This window comes from Hemibagrus wyckioides, linkage group LG19 (assembly GCF_019097595.1).
Source record: "Hemibagrus wyckioides isolate EC202008001 linkage group LG19, SWU_Hwy_1.0, whole genome shotgun sequence".
NCBI classification, from domain to species: Eukaryota; Metazoa; Chordata; class Actinopteri; order Siluriformes; family Bagridae; genus Hemibagrus; species Hemibagrus wyckioides.
Window position 1 is genome coordinate 6,453,117 of NC_080728.1, and position 18,078 is coordinate 6,471,194.

The following is an 18,078-nucleotide window of genomic DNA, read 5'->3' on the forward strand; positions in this document are numbered from 1 at the left end:
TAACCTTCGCAGGCACCAGTCACGGCAAGGTTCTAAAAAGAAACTAAAAAAAATAATTTGCAGTGTCATTTTGGTAGAAATGTGTTTATGTTTAAGTCACTCCAAGATTTTGCAGAGCTTTTCGGTGATTTGTTGAAACGAAAAAGGCTCGATTGTGCTTAGGCTTTTTTAAAATTATTATTATATTTATTTATTTATTTATTTATTTTAATTTGTGAGATTTTATTTTACCTCTCCCCCTAGGATTCTTCTTTTTAAACTATTACCAGTAGTAGTAACACACACATGCAGTTACATTCTGTGATAGCTATTTTGCAAGCTCCTTTGAATAACAAAAAAAGTTTGCATTAACTGTAATCACAGTATCTTGGAGGAACTGGTCACTGACAGAACACCTCGATTTTGGTCAGTTCAGCCTCGGACACATCCGATGGGTTTTCCCCACGTATTTCCATCAAATTCAGTACATCTCAAGGAAGAGTGAAGAATATCACAGAGAAAGATAAGAGAAGACCGCTGCTGGTTGAGAGAAAGCTCTGTTTACAAAGCATCACACTCTATGCAGGCTGCACTATTACAGAAAACAATCAACCACGGAATCCATCACAGCGATATCTGACATGCACGCTGCATACACACACACACACACACTACAAATATCATTCTACAGCACAGACCTTTATTAGAAGTAGCCGAAGTGTTGTGGACCAAGCATGGACCTTATTACCCTTAATACACCATTTATTTCCACGGACAGTGTGTGTCACAGATACCTAAACAAACGGCTTATTTTTTAATACTGTAAATTGAACCATATTCAAAATGTGGATAATTATTACAACAACAATCTTCTGGTCAATGAAGGCACACAAACAAGACATTTCTAATGTCAATGCTAACAAATACATTTTGCCAAAACAATGGTCAATGGGAATAATGTACAATAATATAATACATGAAAGATTAAATAACAGTACATTTAAATACATATAAATACACCATATCCAGTTAATTAATGCAATACGAAAATGACCCTAAGTGATAAATAGGTGCTAACCTTTTATTTTTTTTTCCAGTTATAGAAGCATAGCATCACTGTTTTTGTTTTATTATTTTTCTCTCCCCGCTTTGTTTTTACTATATAACCAGATCACACACTCCTTTTCGCAGCCTGCAGCATATAAAGCACAGTTGTCTTAAAGTGTGGCTAGTTGTTAAAATTCCACCGCCTCGAAATGAAGCCAACACACACACTCACCCATATGCATAATCAAACCTGAAATCAAAACTGTATCAATGTAAGAAAAACAAAACAAAAATACTAACATAGTATAACATTTAGCACTGTCGATCCAGTTAAAGGTAGTATTCCATTGTCTGATAAAAACAGAAAGAAAAACGCTGCACTTTCACAATACTCAAAAAAGCATCTATTGTTTAGTTCGGTCTAACTGTACAGTCTTGATTCTGACCTTATTCTTATATTATTTGTTCACAAGGCATTTATTGTACATTTTGTCAAAGTTTGTTTTCATGACCTGTCACGTTTGGAACGAAGTTCATTTTGACACGCTGATATTAAACAGGAATAGTCTAGCCTATTCCTCTCTTTTCAATAGTGGCTGCTGTTGAAGTGCAGGGTGTTCCTGCACTGGATTTTCTCTGCAGGTTACACCCAGCACCACCACCGTGTCACGCCACATGATTAAATGGCTCAGACTACTACCAGCAGTGTGTACAAGAGAGTCACCATGAGTGCTTTGTGACCTCTGACCCGAATATGTGCCTTCTGTGAAGTCCAGCCGACGTAGCATCGACAGTCTTGCAGTTTACTGTATAAACAATAATGACTTTTTTTGTGGCCATGCAGATTCATATGCCCAAAATATTTATAAATAAATAACTTTAATATTCTTAACGGTGTACTTTTTTTTTTTTTATACTGTGCTGTACGTCAGTAGTAAGCAGTCAGGTTTGTGATGTGGAGGACAATGTGTCAATAAGGTGCTTGCCTCATTCTTCCTGGATCACTGTTTGAAAAGTGAGAACCAACAACATGATGACATGTTAAGCTCCACAGCTTTCCTTTTCTTGTAGCATGTAAACATAACGCAGTTCAAGGTCAATGATCGAATGCATGATTGATTATTCCTGACTGATCCAGTTTCTTTGCCGTAGCCTTTCTGTGCTCTCCTTCTCACTCCCTTTCTAACTGAGCTGGTTGCTGATGTTCAGGGCCTGCTGATACACTTGAGTCACATCATCCAGATCACCCAGTAGGGAGAAGCTGCCATTGTCTCCAGGAGATCCCGGGGGGCTGCGGGTGTTCTTGGAGCCATGGAGGGGCACAGCTGTTTGCAGTCCCCTAAATCCTGCCATCTGCAGTAGATCCTCGGCTGAGAGGCTGCCCCTGATGTTGGGTTTCGGTGAAGCGGGTGGCCAATCCACTGCCATTTTTGGGATGCCCATCTCCTCCCTGACAGTGGCCGAGGCATGATTCTGACTCTGTGGTAGGTTCGAGTCCAACGCAGTTGCCGTGTGAGATGAGTATTTTCCATTCCTCTTCAATATGCCCTTCCGCCCGGGCACCCTTTTAGGTGGTGAGCCATTGGGAGGTGGAGCCACGGTGCTCCCTAGCAGCTCGGAGGACTCACTTCGCTCTGGAGAGGAATAATAGCCAGACTCACGCTGATGGTTGTTTTTCAGGATGCCTTTCATGGGAAGTGAAGGCATCATTTTGGCTGGCGAGCCACGTGCTGCTTCTTCTCTCTCAGGACTCGAGGCGGGCTCAACATCCCTGTAGCAGATGGAGCGCCGCAACTCTGCCTCGCACAAGCTTTGGGATCGCTGATCTCCGCTGCTTGCCCGGGTTTTTAGGATACTTTTGGGCCTCTTCACGGCCGGTTTCTCCTCTAGAACGGCCCTAATGCCACCCTCGTTTTCCTTTGAGGACCTCCTGAGTCGACGGGTTGAAATGGTTCCACTGGCATTGACACTTGAATCGGGGCAAGCCAGTTTGCTTGGCTGGCTCTCGGTGCGACTCTGCCAGTCAATAAAGCGAGCCAGCATGGGTGAGCTGTTTTCTCGCTGAGTCTGGCAGTCACACACACTGGTCTTCCAGCCCCAGTTCACCCACCAGTGGTTAGCGATGTCCTCTACAGTGGCCCGGCGATCTGGGTTTACCATCAGCATCCACCGAATCAGGCCACGAGCATCTGGTAGATGCAGGCACAAAGTCAGGCTCATTGATAAAAGCACATTGAAATGTACCACAAGTAAACATTTAATAGAGAGATCTCACAGACACACACACACACACCTGATGACTGAGGGGGTTCCCTGTACTCCCCTTTGCTGATTTGGCGTATGAGCCTTTTGTGATCTCCCCCATCAAAAGGCATTGTGCCGTACACCAGAGTGTAAAGCAACACACCAAGAGCCCAGCTGTCCACCTGAAACACAGAGGAAAATTGATAAAAACCCAGACTTATATATTTACTTTAAGCTAACAAACTAGCATGTAACATTTTCTACATGCAATTTAGCTCTGCAAGTAATTCCCATGTACTCTTTTACTTGCAAAAGTATAAATAAACCACAGTTTCTTCTTATCCTGTCATCTACAAGTCTCAGCAGAGATCATTTCCCAGACACCCTTATTCACAGCAATACATATTTATATGTTGAAGGCTCAAGGAACTCACGATGGCAGCTTTGTCAGGCTGAGATTTGAATTCCCAAACTTCTGACCAGTCCAACAGCTTAACCTCTGAGCTACCTCTGCACCATTGGTGTACTTTTGTGTGTTTCGGTGCATACCTTGTACAGTTATCTGCTAATGAAGCTCACAATCTAACTTAAACGGAAGTCAAGTGTATAAAGTTGTATACTACAACCAATATTGCTGAACAGTCAGAACAGAAGAGACAAAGACCAGAATCTCTGGTTTGATTAGTAAGTCTAGAACCTGGAACTGTGCCATTACATACCATATATTATCTATGTACTTTTCCCTGATATCCAAACTAATTAAGATAAAAGCATCACTGTGATTCTGACGCCACACAGAAACAATAGAAACATAAATCATGCTTATATTCCCACTCAATAAAACCTTGATAAAGCCACTTATTGTCTGTTCTCCGCAGCCCCTGATTAGACAGAAGAACATTTTGCCAATCAGTCAGTGTTAACGGGTACAATAGCTGATTAGAGCACAGGAAAGACCACTCCCATGATTACTGACCTGTCTGACCCACAGGAGATGAGAGGACTTCTGTGATTGCTGGCACAGAAGAAAAGTGTGGAGCCTTTCCCATAGAGCAGGAAGACTGTTATGAAAGAATCACTACGGGGCCAGCGGAGGAATGTGGTGTGTGTGTGTGTGTGTGTGGGAGAGAGAGAGAGTGAAAAAAGAAAGAGTAGTGTTTTGCTGGTAATACATTTTTTCTCCAGCTAGATCTGTTGTATGTGTATATCCGAGTGCCAATATGTGTGTTTATGCAAAATTAAATGATATAAACTTCAGGATTCATGTACTTTTTTCGAGAACAGCCATTTCTTTTTAGCTGCTTGCTGACAAAACAGAGTGATTGTGTTTGGGTGCCACATTACTGCTGAATTCTGTAAATAGTTAGGAGATTAGTCCTCATTCCAGCTGGCAAACACTCTGATTGTCTAAAGTATGATAAACCAAATAGCTGACTGGGTCCTTAGATGAACCTTCATCCTCACCACGCACCAAATTTAGACTCGTGTGTGTGTGTGTGTGTGTGTGTGTGTGCACCTTCTCTGAAATGCCATCAAGGAAAAAAAACTCATTGTTGTCATTGTTTGGGTTGTATTCCCGACCCTTATCTTTTGTGTTAATGAACAGTAAAGTATGTCTGATTAGGTGTTGATGTGCCCGCAAGGTCTTATCTGGTCTTCTTGGTTGTTTTCATGTTATTACTGGAAATGATTTGGTTTAAATCTCACAGTCTTTGGTTTCGTTCAAATGTCTGTGGTTAGTAGAGTATCTATGTTATCATACTGGTACCACAGTGGTTAAATGAATTTCCCCTGAGTCACTCAATGTCTTTTAGCTTTGAAACTATTTTGCTGTTATGGGATACAATATGTTCATTGATTTGTCTTAATGCAACGCTTCATATTTTTCTCTGCTTAATTGCATGAGAGGGTATTGTGTGTTTCTCTCACATGCTCACTTGTTTGCACTTTCTATACTCCTGTGTACTGTAGCTGAATTGTTTTGTATCATGGTACTGAAGAAATGGTCTACAAGTTACACATAACGAGGAATGACAATTAAAAAAAGCTCATAGCTCATAGTGTTTTAGCTTGATAGTAATCTTAATACATGTATTCTGGCACGTGTTGGCACCAAAGGGATATAAATCTAAATTGTTTTGCTCACCTCTGGGCCTCGATATGGCCTTCCGTTTACAATTTCAGGTGATGCATAGAGAGGACTGCCACAGAACGTCTGCAGGAGCTTGTCTTTGTGGTAAAGATTGGACAAGCCAAAATCTGCAATCTGGGAAAAACAGAATGTGTTTTTTATATTATCTGATAATTATATACAGATATTTCAAATCTCTCTCTCTGTTATGACACACACAGAATTTATAGTATTTACATGGACAGAACTGTTGTAAGCTTTACCTTTATATTGTAATTGTCATCTAGCAGCACATTTTCCAGTTTTAGATCCCGGTGCACCACTCCTTTCTGAAACACATTAACAGTCATCACATTTCTATGCAATCCTGAGAAATAATTACCAACCCAACCATGACCCGGCTCACATATATCACTCATAGCTCATATCTGTATATCATCTGCAGTTTCAGAATTGCTACATCGCAATCTGGACTAAATTGTGGTGAAGACATTAATAAGTGTCCCAGCATGTGCACCTTTAACGAGAAAGCATATTTGGCTGTGTAGTAACCCATTTTGTGAGTGTTTAAATCAGTTCACTATGTGAACACAAGCTGTCATCGTTAAACACACCCACACTAACACACACGCTGCTTTTTTCCACACGTACACACACATACTAGAGGATATGCGCATATGTGTTACCCTGCACATCCCAGCATCCTGTATGAGGACTGCTGTGTCCTGACCTCTCCTCTGTGGTGTTGGTCTGCCCTGGTGTACTGCTGTGGTCAGCAGGGCGGCGGCTGGAATCCCCCAGCTGAGCAGGGGATGACATCAGCAGCCAGATGTGCTATCCCACCCCTAACCTGCCTTGACCAGATGCAAGGCTTTCTGACCAAATCCAAACATTATCCTCTGTGATCTTATGTTTATATTACTATAGCGATATAAGCAATATATAATAAGATTATCAATTCCTTCACATGTGAGAAGCCTCTTGATAACATCTTTGTATAGAGGCATTTAACAGGAAGCAAAAAAATCCAGTCTTGCCAATTTATTTGTCTCAAAATACATGTATTAATACAGTAAAAAAAGACAAATACTTGTATGACTTTTCTAACGAACAGACTTAATCCTCCTCCTCGTCCTCCACCACCACCACCACATTAAACTCAAATGGAAATATCAAAATCATTTCTGCAACTTTTACCCAGCAGCATATTTCTAATAAACATCATTATAAAAAGCATGATGGGGAAAAAAGGAAGTAGTGATGGAATTTGCTCCGCAAAATGCCTTTAAAAATCTGAATCAGTATTGTGGCAATACTACAGATCTGCTGAGACATGAACATATTTGCCACATAAATGGGAAACAGTTCCAGATGAAAAGGAACTGGAACAGTGAGTCACATATGGCTTTATCCAGATTATTTTAATATAAACAGTGCATCAAACAATATTGATCTGGGATTATATTATAACTTTGGGCTTATCACTGGTAAAAGGGTTTTTGTGCTGACTGACTGCTAGCTGAAATGACATGAGAAATTCTTTCTATGCAGTTCAGGCCAGTCATGATGATGGTAATTTTGGCTAATACTGAATTGATCGTTAGAGACAACAGTAGCAAAATCTTTCACTCTCTTAACAAACATCACTGCAGTGTTCCGTGCTAGTTAATGCTAAGCAGCTAGCTAGGCAGAAATCTCAGAGAAGATTAATTGTATGAGCTATAAAATATAAGTAAGTTGATGTCCACTGATTTAGCACCAGGTGATCCTGAGTTGCGGTAAGCTAGTTAGCTAAGTCTCTAATGTAATTTTCCAGGATGTAGTGACTCTTAGGCAAATATTTGGTTCATACAAAATAAAAAAAATAATACAAAAATGTTTGTCTTTAATTCACCTCCCATCTCCCACCTCCTTTACAGTGTGAGCAAAATGCTTCATAGATAACGTTTCAGCAAGTAAGATCTGAACTAAAACTCTGAACAAACGATATCCATTACCCCAAACACCACTTCCCAAAGCACAAAAAAAAAGCTTTACAATGCATTGACACTGGAGACTCCTTCCAAAAAATGATAAATAACGTCTCCTTACAGAAAAAAAAAATCAACATATATAAAAAAAAATATCAACAATTGTGTTGTATGTGGTTATGTGCTGCAGCTGGCATTGAAAGTCCCTGTGTAATGTTTTACTGTATGAATGACAACAGAATGTGTGCATTAATATAAACATCATAACCAGACCTTGGGAATGAATCCTTCTGACCAATCAGAATGGAGAATTAAACAATGCTGGTATTAGTGTCAGTAGCACTGACCTCAGACCAGCTACTGCTTCATTTTGTTGATGTGGGAGATGAATATATTCAATTTAGACATCCTAGTGGTTTGAGAAAAAGTTAAAATGACTGCTTTAGATGAAGTGGTTCTCTGAGTTTTGTCGTTTTTAAATGCACACACACGTAGATGTGGAGCGACAGCGCAACAGTTCCTATCAGACCCTGGCCTCTCACCTTGTGACAGTGATGTACAGCCGAGACAATCTGCCTGAAGAAGTGTCTCGTCTCTCTCTCGCTGAGCTTACGCCTCTCGCTGATGTAGTCGTACAGCTCCCCTTTGCTGGCGTACTCCATCACGATGACAATCTTGTCCTTATTCTCGAACACTGTGCAAACAGAGACGGGAAAAATAGACCCCGATTGTGATTACGCTGCTTACATTCTTTACGGTTGATTATCACGGGAATTCGTTTTAAAGCAGTTAAGCCGAGCCAAATACCAGACGGAGAGAGTCAGGCTAGGAAGCATGATTAAATGTGCCAGTTTGAGTCATTATCATCTATAAATGATTGTGTCTTATTTCAGCTCTTTCTAATGGATTTAGTGCTGGGTTTTAAGCTGGTTTAGTTCTGCTTCCTGCCGTGGCACTGTACCATGCTGCTGAGATGCCAGAGGAGAGGATGGCAGAGCTCCAGCCTCTCTGGAATCAGTCAATGGACACCACGTTTAGGAGCTGCCAGAGCTAACAGGTGTGAGGTGCACAGTGTGTGTGTGTGTCGATATGCATGTGTGTGAGAGAGTGAAAGACTAGTGAAAGTGGCTGTAGAGTGATGGGGTCTTGTCCTGGGACAAAATAATTGTACAGTGTATCCTATCAAGGACTGTTACACCACATCTATCACGTATGCTCATGTCACACATGCCTTCACCTTCACACTCACACACACACACACACTTCTAGTATCCAAGACATTTAAATTACAGTATTTTCAATACCCCCCCTTTTTTTACTACAGTGAAAAGCTTCTTGCTTACTGATCCTTACAAACAAGCATTCCCATTGATGAGCTTCCTTAGCACTTCCTGCATAGAAGCAGGAAATATAATTACATTAGCTATGCTGCCTTGAGCCAGACTCTCATATGGCCTAATCCAGGCTGTTAGCTCTCATCTGTTCTCAATCCTCACAAAATGTCTTCAGTCATCTTCAGGAAGTGCTTTATCCTGGGCTGGGGTCGTGGTGAATCCCAGGAATAATCTGTAGAAAACACCATGGACAGGATGCTGCCATCTTCACTAAATGTCTGTCAGAAATATCAGAGAAATTAGACAGATCCCTTTAGTGAGCAGCGATGACCTCGCTCAAGCGAATCTGACCTGTTTGGACTTCTCAAGTGTCTCAAATGGTCTTCTCAAGTGGTTCAGACTGATGTTGCTAAACTGGTGGCTTGTGAGGTCTTGACTGACTTTAACCTATTCATTAAAGTCTGCCATTTTGATGTGTGGCATCTCCAGACATTCACTCCCAAACTAAATTAGGTAAAAGAAAGTTACAGAAAGTCCACTGACCTTTTTTTCGACATCGAGTGGTCTGCTTTTTAAAAGTATTCTGTCAGACTGATCATGTCATTTTAAACACTGAGGTCATGTTTATCTACCTTCCTTCTATTTTCCCACAGGAAGAAAATTTAGACCGTTGTTACGTCTGTCCTGGACATGTGCTAATATCTGTGTGTTATGGAGACACAACCAAACTGCAGCAATGTGAAACAAACAACATGGAGACATAGCATGAGGAATTGTGTATATATAGATACAGTATGCAGGAGCTCTTTAGTTAGATCAGTTAGTACCAGATAGCTTGAATATAGTAACAGAAAATCGTATGGCTAGTGTGTAGTCTAGGTTTGGAAACCAACTGTGCAGTGGGTGTACTTATATAAAAAATATATATGCCTCTCTCCATTTGGCATGTGCTGCGATTATCACAAGAGTGCATACTCACTCACCTTCATATATAGAAATAATGTGCGGATGGCGTAAGGAAGACATGATCTCGATCTCCCTGCGGATGTGAACCATGTCCTGTTCATCTTTGATCTTCTCCTTACGGATGGACTTGATCGCAACCTAAAAAAATCAACAGACAGGAACAAATTAATTCATACATTTTTATTTAATTTTATTTTTTTATTTGAAATTAATACATCCTCTCTTAAGCCATGCCACATAGTCAGTTGGTTGGATCAGATGTTTGTTTCTTTTCCCCTTTAATAGAGTATTTTGATTGACAGCTGAAGGAAGATAAGGAGAACTGCAGCATACAACATTAGCACACCATGGACTCCAGGGTTAAAATATGTCTAGTGCATTTATGTGTGTGTGTGTGTGTGTGTGTGTATGTGTGTGTGTGTGTTTGAAAGAGAGTGAGAGATTAACCATAAAACAAAAATGTCTGAAGAAATTGTGTACAACTAACTGATTACTAACTTGTTTTTGCATTTCAGATTCATCATTGAGAGTTTTTTATTCACATACACCCCTGAATAGCTTTATTTCTCAGTTTAATTACTAGTATAAACAATTACAACATTCTCTGTGTAAGGGGCATTTATCAACAAATTCCCTGATTATGGTAAATGCCTTGAGTTACAGTATACGTCACTGAGTGTGGGTTTTTTGGTCATTGCAAAATGCCTTAAACATATTTTTTTTAATCTATATATTTGTAACTGTCTATACAGTTGATCCTGCCTCTAACATTCCTGAAGCATCTGTTTATTGATTCCAACAACCAACAGATATGCAGGTATTGATTTACCCTTAAAGGAAGCTGATTGATTTATTAGTCAGCTGGCAGATGTGAAGTCTACAACAGTGTCGATTAGACCATACAGGGTTAATGGGTCAAGAAGGAAAGCCTCTCTCCCTGACAGTGTTACAGACAGAACAGAGGCAGGAAGAGTGACAGAGTGTGAGGGAATTGCTTCCTGTCTCCAAGCACCCTGTGCAATGACTCATCAGCTTGCTTGGAATTCAGTCATTCTGGACCCAACAATACAGTAAGAGCTAGACCACATCAGATCAAGATCGAGAATGAAAAAAAATCATTGGTGTAAATTGCTCAGAATATTTGGATATTATGCTTTTGCTGGATGTAGGGAGCCAGTGCCTGTATATAGGCTGCAGCAGGAAAAGTTTACTTTTAACCTTGAGTGAAAGTAGGTTCCTAAAAGGACGAACAGACATCTCAGAAGGCTGTGTGCTACAGTAGTTATTATTAGCCTATTCCCCTTTCGCTCGCTCCAAACGGACATCACCGATCCGCAGCCAGCTAGAATTTATCATATCACCCAAGGCAAATATTCATTCATTCATTCATTCATTCATTCATAACATTCATTCCCTTTGGGGATACTACAGGAACGCATTGGCTCTTTTATACATAGAACTTTATTATATAAGGATAAGGGAGTGTAAGGGGATTTGGGCTTTATCAAGCTATTGAGGTTGGACATTTATTGAGTCTGAGAAATAAAATCTAGGGATTATATCTACAGGAAATCTGTTTGCATGTTCCTGTTCTGAGTCATAAAATAGACTAGGGGAAATGGTGCTGAGAGCCTAACTTCCTGTCCAACCTGTGTCATTCACAGCTCCATCCTGCTCCAGCCTTTTATGGGCAAAATGACTACACCTGACCAATGTGCCAAAAATACGATTCTTTAGAAAACCCCGCTCAACACCCAAGGGATTATTACACTCTCCAACCCAACGAAAAGTGCAACTGTTGGGCCTTTTTGTGGGCGTGTTTGGTTTATGTGTGGTGTAGAAGCACACTAGGGGCTCAGTATGTCAGAAAAGGCTTTCACTATAATCAGGGTCAAGTTCCTTTTAGACCTGACCTTAATTATAGTGAAAGCATAAACTCATTAAAGTCATATGATGAGCGAAGCACACACAGACACGCCTGGGCAGGGCTTGAAGCCTGGGCAGCAGCTACGGATCATTAAGCAGGCCTGCGTTTGATGCACATGCCAGCTGGCTTGAGGCATCTTCCCAGTGTAAGCTACGGCTAAAGGTACCTTAATTCTCTCCTATACAGAGCGGTGTATTGTTTAAGCAAGACAGACAACAGGCGTGCTGTTTTATCTGAGTGGCTGTTTGGAAGAAAGCCTGTACGGCCACGCAGTGATGCATGAAGGAGCTTGAGGAGGCAAGTTACACAAAATTACACACAAAACAAAAAACTCACTGAAGAGAATGGTCCTTATCTCTCTCTAGACTTGTCAGTTGGTTTATAATACTATAAATATGTCAGTGAATCCCTGGCTTTGAGTCATGACAGTGAGTGTGAGAATGAATCAGGCATTTTCGAACACTCGACTTAAGACTAGAGCAGTACACTAGAGGTCTGAGAATGCAGAACAGTTATAAACTCAATGACATGAGCCTTGTTTGTACATTTTTGCACATGTGGGAGAAAGCAGAATTTCATCTAGTCTGCAAAAATGATCCTGAGTGAATGGTATTTTAGAGCATTTCTCAGTGAATTCTACACTGTCATGTATCTTCTCTCTCCTTTCACCTCCTTTCACTCTTCACTTTCAGACACATGCACTACAAGGACAGACTCTTATAGACATAACAAAGTATTTGTTTTTCCACCAGCATCCATTTTTTTCTCCACTACAATGCAGGCATGTGCCCTTCACAAGGTGCATATCAACATACGGTCTCTCATAGGACTCACTCATGTGCTCTCACAACAGGATATTGCTTAACTTGTTTGTGTAGTTATGCTGGCACTGTACACTATCTTACGAAGGCTCAGCTGCCTTTCTTATTTATAGTGATGAGCTGTAAATAGTGTCAGGATCCTACCATGCTTGAAAGTAAAGTAACTCTGACGTGTTGTCGAAAGTGAAGCTGTCAATGAGAATTCCAGATAAAAGGAAATGTTTGTGCTCAGAGCTCACGGATTCACACACATGCACTCTGCTGCACACAAGATTAATGCACTCACTTTCTCTCTCCAGGACAGAAGTAGGTTATCCCAGTTTTCACCTATCCCTCAGTCCTGTTTTTTCTTTCTTTCTGAAATTCAACTATGAAAACATCACGTGAAGCTTTTAATGGAATGGCAGCTCAGAATGGAAACACGTGTGACTGATATTAACATAACTTGCATGCTAGCAGAATAACCTTTCACCTTTTCGATAAAACCCATACTCGCATAACCACTACAGGATGGATGATGATTTGTTCTGTGTTACTGTGAGTGCAGTAATGCTTTGCACATCCATGAGAACTAATGTAGCTGATAACCTAAAAATTTAAAATATAGACATCTAATTTTATGGAACAGCTTTTCGTAAAGCAGATACAGATCTATATGAACATGTGCAAAGTTCAAGCTGAACATTGCAATGAATGGTAATGGGAATTTACTATTTCTCTTGTGTTTTACTAAAAATAATGCATTATTTGCCACTCAAAAGTCTTTTGGGTTATTGGGGTTGCCAGGTCTGTATCAACTCACCCCATCACAATTAATGTGTATTCAGTCAAAAAATAAAGGATCCTAACTGTCTTTTTCTTTGGCTTTGGGCTTAACAACAGAGATGGAAACATTTTACAGCAGTTCCAAATACTTATCCATGAGCTGTTAACATTGTCACATATAAGGCAGCTGATTATATGCACATCAAAGAATGGTTCTCTGAGTTTTATTATATAATGTATGACATCATTTCTGAATTACTTGAATGTTATTTTCATCATTTTCAATGAGACTGGAATAAAGGTATTTTATTTCCTATAGCTATCAATGTTATTATTATGGAAAGACTGTGTTTCTGCAGCATCCACCTAAAATGCATAAGCGCATCACATTGATCACACTTAAAACTGTAAAGAAGGTGAGGTTATTTTATTTTTTAATTAATTCACGGCTACATGAGTGTACCTTTAATATGCATCTTTTACCGACGGAAGTGCATGCAGTTTATCTTTAATACACTTTCAGAGGAACACTTTATAGGTGCATCAATACGTACCATAAATTACACTATATGACCAATAGTTTTTGGACACCTGACCATCACGCTTATATGTGCTTGTTATTCCAGATTTTTCCCCCTTTATTTGCCTTTATAATGAACTACACTTTTCTGGGAAGGCTTTTCACTAGAGATGGAGTGCGGCTGTGGGGATTAGTGATCATTCAGCTACAAGAGCATTAGTCAGATCAGACAGTGATGATGAATCTGACTGACACTGATGTTCCAGTTCACCCTAAAGGTGTTCAGTAGGACTGAGTCAGAGTCAGGGCTCTGTGCAGGACACTTGAGTTTTTCTGCTCACTGTAATATTGGAACAGGTTTGGGTTTCTTAGTTCCAGTGAAGGGAAATTGTAATTCACCAGCATACAAAAACATCCTGTTAAATTGTGTGTTTCTATTTTAATGGGTGCGATTACAGTTGGTGATATTTATCCATCACACCTCAGTGTCCTCTGTTCCAGTGACCTCAGTGACATAAAAAAGCACATGTCGATACCTTTATTTAAGTATAAGCGATCAACCTGGCAACACATCCCAGGTTCTCACTCTCTCACTCGGACTTACCACGCGCCCGGTGTGTCTCTCTACAGCCTTCTTCACTTTGCCGTACGTGCCTCTGCCCAGCGTCTCGAGCAACTCGTAGCGGTGTTTCAGGTTGTGTTTGTGCTGGTGTTTCCTCACGCTAGAGCTTCCCCACGGACCCACTGAGTCCACCGCTGCAATGTCCACTGGGAGAGGTGGGTCTCCGACTGAGCTCTGGTCCTCTGCCCCTGTCCTGGACAGTGTCTCCATGACTGAAATGTCCCTCTCAGTCTCGCTGTGGGATGTATTGTGCACGTAAAAAAAAGTTAATTTGGCTCGTTGTCCTGTAATCCACACGGATTTGCTCTCGCGCAATAGTGGGTGACACTTGTGTCTCCCTTGTGCGCGCGCGTGTATGTGTTATCAGTAGTGTTTAAAATCTGGAGGCTCGGACAGTGCGCGAGCCAGTGCCATGTTCACCACCCGCCCCACAGCCGGCCTACTTTTTTTTCTCCTCCTCCACCTCTCCAATGTGAGGACGAGGAATGCAGGCTGATAGGCGGGCTTTACTGTCCTCAATTACCACGCGCAAGTGTGTGTGTGTGTGTGTGTGTGTAGGCATTTTTCATCTTTCATCGTCATGTCATGGAATATGAACACATAAGAAATATGCTACAGTTTTGACTTGGCATTTGACATTATTATTATTATTATTATTATTATTATTATTATTAATATTATTAATGTTGCCTGTGTTCCTTTACGTGTAAGCAAGCATAGCATTTATTAGCTGAATTAATAATTATGTCAGTGAAAGGTCCTTACAAATACTAACTTCTTAGTATGTGTGTGTGTGTTAAGTTGTCTTTATTTGTCACATATACATTACTGCACAGTGAAATTCTGCCACAATGCAGCACCCCCAGGAGCAGGTGGGGTTCAAGGGCCCAATGGTGGCAGCTTGGTGGTGCTGTGGCTTGAACGTTCCCCTAACGTTAGCATAGATTTCATGTTTATTTATTTTTTGGGAGCCATATAATAACATTCTAGGAACGTTCTCTGTGGGATCTTTTTCTCAGACATTCGTTCATTGTATTTAGTGCTTGTTCAATGTATTTAATGCTTTATGACTAGCACTTAGTACAGTATTTGGAATCATCCCTAGTGGTTTTAATAAATAAAATAAATGAAAGATGTTGCCTAAAGACTGATAAGACGCGTGCATATAATACATGCATATGACAGATATGTCCTATGAGATATGTTAATAATAAACTGGGAAGTGCTAAATGAAACAGGTAAATTTCAAAATATATGATATGTAGGATTAAAACAATATTCGTCTTGGATACATAGCTTCTGATATGTATCCTGTGTGCTAAGTGTCATAATGTGACTGAAAACAGTTCACAAATCAAATAATACATTAGTTATATTTAATGAAACTTTTGATTGGTTGTTAAATCGATCACTGGACCAGAATTCCTGTTTCATTTCCTGAAATTTCCATTTATACGCATACCTGGCACCTTTTGTATGAATCCACCCGTTTTTTCACGTGATCAAAAGTACTGGAGCGTGTAAATAGTATGTGTTTTTTATTGCCCAGATGTGTTCTGTTAGATTGAGTGTTTAAACTATGAATAGTGCAGAATGTCTATTCTTGGTTCGAGCTCTTCACCTGGAAAGACTACAGCTGTAAAAGGTTAAACCAACCTGAAGACAAGCGAGCTGTCTGTAGGAGAAAAGCAAGCCATCTTGAAGCTGTGAAATGAGAGAAAACAGATTGCATTGATCATAGCCAAACCACTAGTGTACTAATAACCAAACTTTATTGATGATGTATTTCATGAAGAAGAATTTAAGGTAAGTCTTTATGTATGTCTTTATTTGTCTCAAATACATTACTGCATAGTGAAATTCTTTCTTCACATATCCCATCCTTGGGGGTTGGGGTCAGAGTACAGGGTCTGCCATGATACAGGTGTAGGTGGGGTTAAGGGCCTTGCTCAAGGACCCAACGGTGGCAGCTTGTCAGTGTTGGGGCTTGAATCCCAATCTTCTGGTCAACAAAACAAAGCCTCAACCACTTAAGCTAACTCAAACCCACTATCCCTGGCTTAGGAGGGCAGTGCCTTATCATTAGGCCACTGGGGCTCTGTCCCAGAATTAATTCAGATATTAAAAGAAAAATTCATCATGGAGCAAGACAATGAACTGAAACACACTGCTAACACAACAAAGGACTTTATCAGAAAGTTTTATACTGACCAAATCCATCACCAGGCCTTAACCCTGCTGAGCTGCATTTGCTCAAGAGGAGACTGATAGGAGAAACCCTCAACAACTGAGCTGCACTGGAAAAGACTGGAAAAGCTTCACTAAAGAAGAATACAACCGTCTGGTGATGTTAGTGGCTTGACTCAGTTAAGTAAGAGATATGCAACCAAACATTGACTTATTATGTTATTTACTTTAAGTCTGTTTTTTCCCCCAGTATTTTTGCTCACATACAAGTTGTGTGGTCTGCTGATATGTTCTTTGTTGTTTCACACATCTAGATATAAAGCTTTTTGTTTCAAATCCAAATATCTTTAGTGTAAAGCAAAACCACATGCAATGGTCAACAGTGCCCTCTAATGATATCGTCAGGACTGATTTTCTCCTAGCTGTTATACAGTGTATTAGACTGTAATAGAGAAGTTTTAGAGGTTTGCTGCCATCTGCTGAAGACTCTCCAGCAGCACAAGATCAGTGTTGAAGATATTTTCTCCTCATGTTGATACACTAGAGGCTGCTGTTTTCTACCGAGCTTGACACTGGCTCTGAGGTGTGTATACTGTTTATACTGTACACTGTATTTATGAACTAGCTGATTATTGTAGATAGAGGTGCAAAGAGTACATGTTGGATGCATTTTCATCACTATTATAATATGTATGTTTATGTATATATGTATATATATTTAAATTGATCTTAAACACATGCTGATATTCTTCAGCATTTATAAATAACCCTAAGATTATCATGGAAATCAGGAATTCACTGCAAATATCATGACTTGTTTGGTGTAAAGGATAGCTAGCTTGAACTATACATGGATTTTATTTTATTAATTCTGCTTAATTACAGACAATCTTGAAGTTGAGCATCTCATGACCCAGGTCACTTTAAGCACATGCATATCATGTACACATAGTGCTCAACTGGCTATTGGTGTAGATACCTCAAATTTAAAAAATGTTCATTTCAGCAGCAAGGACACTATTATAAAAATATATATAACGTTATTAATATGACATCCAGTAGTAGGAACCTCTACTGGCCTCTTCATAGCAACTGGAGACTCACAGTAATAAAATCTACATCATATTAGAATTTCCTGTAGCAACAGTGTTGTGGAATGATTGTCCACCTTTTGTGAACCACCCTTGTGTGTTCCATGTACACGTGAAATGTTAAAGGTTCACACAGAGCAAACAAATAGCTTGAGCATTGCCTTAGGCTCTTACAAAACAGGTTAAGTCTCATGTCTTTCCTCATCCCTGGGTTCTTCTTGGTCATTTCTTTTAAATGGCACATCCAGTGAACAATTCTAGTATAAAATGGAACTCAATCATCAGTAGATTTGTATTAAATTAAAACCATTATTTATAGGTTTTACAAAGTTGACATTTTGAATATTGACCAGTGGATGTTTATAACAGTGTTATTGATGGGTTCATATATATACACACACAAATGCAGCAGTTTTCACACATCACACAAAATGAAGAATTGATCTTATTTATTCAGATCTCTTCAGATATCAG

At 39.9% G+C, this 18,078-nt stretch overlaps 1 protein-coding gene across 1 annotated transcript; it reads right to left on the reverse strand.

Moving 5' to 3' along the window:
* Positions 1 to 659: 659 nt before the first annotated feature.
* Positions 660 to 14,752, reverse strand: nuak1a (NUAK family, SNF1-like kinase, 1a). The gene is made up of 7 exons (XM_058417592.1): positions 14,309 to 14,752; positions 9,689 to 9,809; positions 7,914 to 8,065; positions 5,665 to 5,730; positions 5,417 to 5,536; positions 3,320 to 3,452; positions 660 to 3,215 (listed from the first exon to the last, which is right to left on the reverse strand). Exons 1-7 carry the CDS (start codon positions 14,534 to 14,536, stop codon positions 2,209 to 2,211), a joined length of 1,827 nt encoding a protein of 608 aa, XP_058273575.1. The 5' UTR covers positions 14,537 to 14,752; the 3' UTR covers positions 660 to 2,208.
* Positions 14,753 to 18,078: the final 3,326 nt, after the last annotated feature.

Bases quoted from the DNA above. Each gene is read 5' to 3' on its own strand.
- nuak1a (XM_058417592.1), bottom strand. From the start codon at position 14,536: ATGGAGACACTGTCCAGGACAGGGGCAGAGGACCAGAGCTCAGTCGGA. The intron at 9,810-14,308 runs GTAAGTCCGAGT...TGATTTTTTTAG, and splicing joins AGAGACACACCGGGCGCGTG to GTTGCGATCAAGTCCATCCG. The intron at 5,537-5,664 runs GTAAAGCTTACA...TGTTTTTCCCAG, and splicing joins ATGACAATTACAATATAAAG to ATTGCAGATTTTGGCTTGTC.